A 4,435-nucleotide genomic window follows, 5' to 3' on the forward strand; every position below is an offset into this window, starting at 1 on the left:
ATTATATTATTGAGAATATATAATTATAAAGTGTTCGCGCTTCATGTCCGAAGTAAAATATTATCGTTAGTTGAAGCTTAATAATTTTATTCCGCTAACTATTAAGATAATAAAATAATTTAGAAGAAAAAACAAGTGAATTCGGTTTAGAGTTTGGTGCTTATACAAATTAATACAATCATCATTCAACGTGGAGTCCTTACTCAACAAAAAATCCGGTTCAAAGATGGAAACTATGAATCGATTGGTCTGGTTCGGTCCAATGAAGCAAACTAGTTCAAGCGAAAAAAGAGGACACCGGTTTGGCTTAGGCAAAAAAAAAAGGAAACTTGAGCCAGTTTAGGGTAGAGGCCTCACTCAATTATAATCGGTTCGGTTCAAACAATTAAAAGGAAAATGAGGTTCAAAAATAAAAATGTATAAAGCAATTGGTCTAGTTCAGCCCAATGAAGCAATTCGACTCAGTCTGGTTTAAGTAAAGACAGAGGAAAACAATGTTTGGTTCAAGCGAAGAAAGATAATATTATTTGGAGCACTTGAGCGGGTTCAAGGTGGCACTCATACTTAACAACTCGGTTCGGTTCAAGTAAAAGAAAAGAAATCGTGGAGCCCACCACCAACAACATTGAAGAGAATGTTGCAATGTGGCAAGATTTTGGAGAAATAATAAATAGTAATAGATAATAGATGTTTTTAATTAACTGTTGCCTGCACGTGATTGTTATGCCACAAAAAAATATTTTCAGAGTCTTCTAAACTTTAGTAGACTGTAGATCACAATCTAAACTTTCAAACATTGAATGTTATTGTAAAAAAATAAAATGTTATTTCGTCTATCAGATTATAGTCGTGTGTTGGCTCTTTTTAAAAAAAATTATGTTGTTAATTATTGCATAAAATATAAGGTTTATTGCATAGGTAGTTTTATCTTGTGTAGTAGTGGATTTATAAATTTGTTTCTATAAAATTTTAATTATAAAGCATATTTATCTAAAGTAACATAATTTTGATGAGCGTATCTGTTGAAGTTAGACTTTTTCTTTATGAAATGATTATTTGACCCTTCAGCAGCTAACATTTAAAATATGTTTAACAATATTCCTTTTTATCTCCAATATTTTGTATTAACTTTTGTATGATTCTTCCCATAATGTCAATTATGAATTCTGAAAAAGTTTTTTGGAAAATCTATTGTTAATTTACAAGGGCATAATGGTTCAGTGGTTAAAAAAGGAAAATATTAAAGGTGAATTAAGGACTTTGGCTAGAGAGATAAATTTGTACATTTTGATATTATATATAAAAATTAATCACATTAGTGGTCCCAACCTCTGATTTTTTCAATTGGTTCCTGACGTTTTATTATGACCCTGTCGACCATGATTTTGTTAATTTTTATTGAACTCAACATGTGAGCTTCAAAATCTTCAGCAAGTTGAAGAAAATGGTGATGACACTAAGAAAATTAATATTTAAGTATATTTATTTTTATATTTACCATACTTTAAAGCATTTTAAAGTAGTCTAATATTATTAATTTGAAAGCGTGGGCAAATAAAAAATCATTTTGTATATATCAACACTAGTTTCGATAAAATATTTTTTAATATCTTAGACTGTCGAAAGTTTTTTAAAATTCTAACACTCGGAAGCGTTGAAAAAAAAAAGAAAAAGAATTGAACTTTATCATTCAATTAATTAGTTTGTAATGTGGTGCTTTATTTGTAACATCAGCATATGCTATTTTGCAGAGACGGTGGTATGTGCTATATTTTATAGATACGTTTAAGGAAGCTTTTCGTCCTCCAAAAAGCGTCTTTATGATGAGATCTTGTAATGTTGAATACTGATTTTTTTGCTATGAGCCCATGCACTAAGTAACAATCCTTGAATATCTATGTTTTAAAAGGGTTTCTCGTCTTGTATTCTTGTTGTGCGTTACATACGTACGTTACGTAACGGGGGTTTATGCGCGCGCATGCAGCGATAACAGCAGGTGGGCGGCGGAGCATGCTGAAGCTGGCGCAACGGATGACGGACAACTTCTGCGCGGGGGTGAGCGCGTCGTCGGCGCACAAGTGGACCAAGCTAGTGGGCGCTGCGGCCGTGGCTGCGGCAGGGAGAGGAGGCGGAGGCGGGGCCATGGGCGTGGAGGAGGAGGTGCGGGTGATGACGCGGCAGAGCGTGGACGACCCTGGGGAGCCGCCCGGGGTGGTGCTGAGCGCGGCGACGTCAGTGTGGGTACCGGCGGTGCCCCCGCACCGGCTCTTCGACTTCCTCCGCGACGAGCGCCTCCGCAGCCAGTGGGACATCCTCTCCAACGGCGGGCCTATGCACCAGATGGCCCACATCCCCAAGGGCCACCACCACGGCAACGCCGTCTCCCTACTCCGTGCCGCTGTAAGTGCCAAACCCACCCTTATAATCCTCATTAATTGGTGTCCATTCACTATTATATAGCTTTGCTTATTATTATTATTATTATTATTATTATTATTAGTGTAGAGCTACTATGCATTGGAAGTATAGAGGATTCGATGGTTTTGACTTTTTGTCCTTTGGATTATTAATTATACGGTTGAGATGACTGCGGTCCTCTCTAAAATTGAGTAATACTTTAAGGGTTGAATGATTTTCACAGGATAATAATATTAAGGAAAAACTTCAAATATTATTTGTGCGGTTTCACACTTTCTCATTTTAGAACTCTATGGTTTAACAGTATCAATTTAGTATCCTGTGGTTTTCTTAATTTTTATGATTTTATTATTGATTTCACTAATTTTTTTCGTTAAATCAGTGATAAAATTAAAACAGGGTATTAAGTGAATATTCGATAAATTTAGGTGGGATATTTGAAGTTTTTTATATATAATTTAATGAAATATTAATAAAAATGTTGATGAAAAAAAAAATGAAATCACGGGATACTAACTTGATACACTTTAAACCATGGGACATTAAAGTAAAAAAGTGTGAAATCATATAGGTGGTATTTGAAGTTTATCCTAATATTAATTCAAAAATTAGAAATGATCAAAGAGATTGATATGAAAATAAAAAAGTCAGAAGTATCAGACACACTATGTTTTCGATGGTATAGTAACTCTACTATTATTATTATTATTATTATTATTATTATTCAGATCAATGCTGCCTGTTCATCCAAAAAAACATGCCTAAAGTTCATCCTGGCCGGACAAGGATCAATATTTTCATACTAATTTTATAATTCTTTTAGGTTAAGATGGATGGAGTTTATCTGAATTATAAATTATTTTGAATCAACTAGTTAATTTTTTAAAGTTTGGATTTTACCACTCAACTAATCAATTTGTTTGATTTGGGTCACTCAACAATTGTTTGACTTCAAAAATTAAGCTAATTATTTTAATAAAATTATATTTGTTAGAATTGAAGAAAATATGCTAACTAAATCTGTTAAAACAAACGATGTAATTAAATTTTAAAGTTAAAGTGTCATTAATCGACTGAAATTAAATAAATTAAAAGGTTAGATGGTAAAATTAAAAATTTAGAAGATTGGATAACAGACTCAAAATCCTTCATAGTTTAAGTAAATTTTATAATTTTTAATTCTTTTAATATTAAGAAGTTAGAAAGAGTATCTAAATTTTTGATAGGCAAGTGTAAAATTTATATTCTACTTTAATATGTACAAGTAGTATTTTTCTATTCCATAAGTGGCGGCAGTGGTTTTAGCTTCCTAGCTGTTTGCAAATATAAGTAAATTTTGAGATTTTACTTAACCAGAATGCAGAAATAAAACTACAAAAAATTTTTTTAAAAAAAATTAACTTGGTATATTTGATTTAGTTGTATAAAAGTTTTATGGAATTATGTTGATATAATATAATGCTCTACTCCCATTACTTCCGATATATTTGAGAAATGTTGTTAGGAAAAAAAAAAAAAAAACTCTATATCTAAATTCTCAAAGTAGGTTTGGAAATCCCAAAGCCTTTTGTGTACCAAAAAATAAAGTTATAAATTTCTCATTCAAATAATTAGGGTTTAAAAAATTTGAAGTGAAAAGGCGAGAGGAAGCTACGGCCTATAATTTACTGAAAAGTGAAAAGGGACAAGTGGGCAACAGCCAAACGTGTACGTAGCTCAGCGAAGATCGCAGGGCCCAGACTTGTAATGTAATATATATGGATATGGATAGTATTGGACCTACTCACATAATTCACTGTTTCCTTTTTCATTGATTTATCCTTGTCCCTATCTCGGCGCTTTGTCCCTATGTTAGCGTGGGGTCAGGGTGAAGAGAAAAAGGCAAAAAAATAAAATATAATAATATAATAATATAATAATAATAGGAAAGAGGGTAGATCCGTAAAAAGGTGGAACGTGGGTTGACATGACTGACTGACAGCTGTTTTTCTCTGACTCGTTACGTCATGTGTAATGA

At 32.8% G+C, this 4,435-nt stretch overlaps 1 protein-coding gene across 1 annotated transcript; it reads left to right on the top strand.

Moving 5' to 3' along the window:
- The first annotated feature begins 1,612 nt into the window (after positions 1-1,612).
- LOC109705387 (homeobox-leucine zipper protein ROC5-like) lies at positions 1,613-2,606 on the top strand. Its single transcript, XM_020226119.1, has one exon. It carries the CDS (start codon positions 1,969-1,971, stop codon positions 2,458-2,460), a length of 492 nt encoding a protein of 163 aa, XP_020081708.1. The 5' UTR covers positions 1,613-1,968; the 3' UTR covers positions 2,461-2,606.
- Positions 2,607-4,435: the final 1,829 nt, after the last annotated feature.

This window comes from Ananas comosus, unplaced genomic scaffold, assembly GCF_001540865.1.
Source record: "Ananas comosus cultivar F153 unplaced genomic scaffold, ASM154086v1, whole genome shotgun sequence".
In the NCBI taxonomy this organism is placed as follows: Eukaryota; Viridiplantae; Streptophyta; class Magnoliopsida; order Poales; family Bromeliaceae; genus Ananas; species Ananas comosus.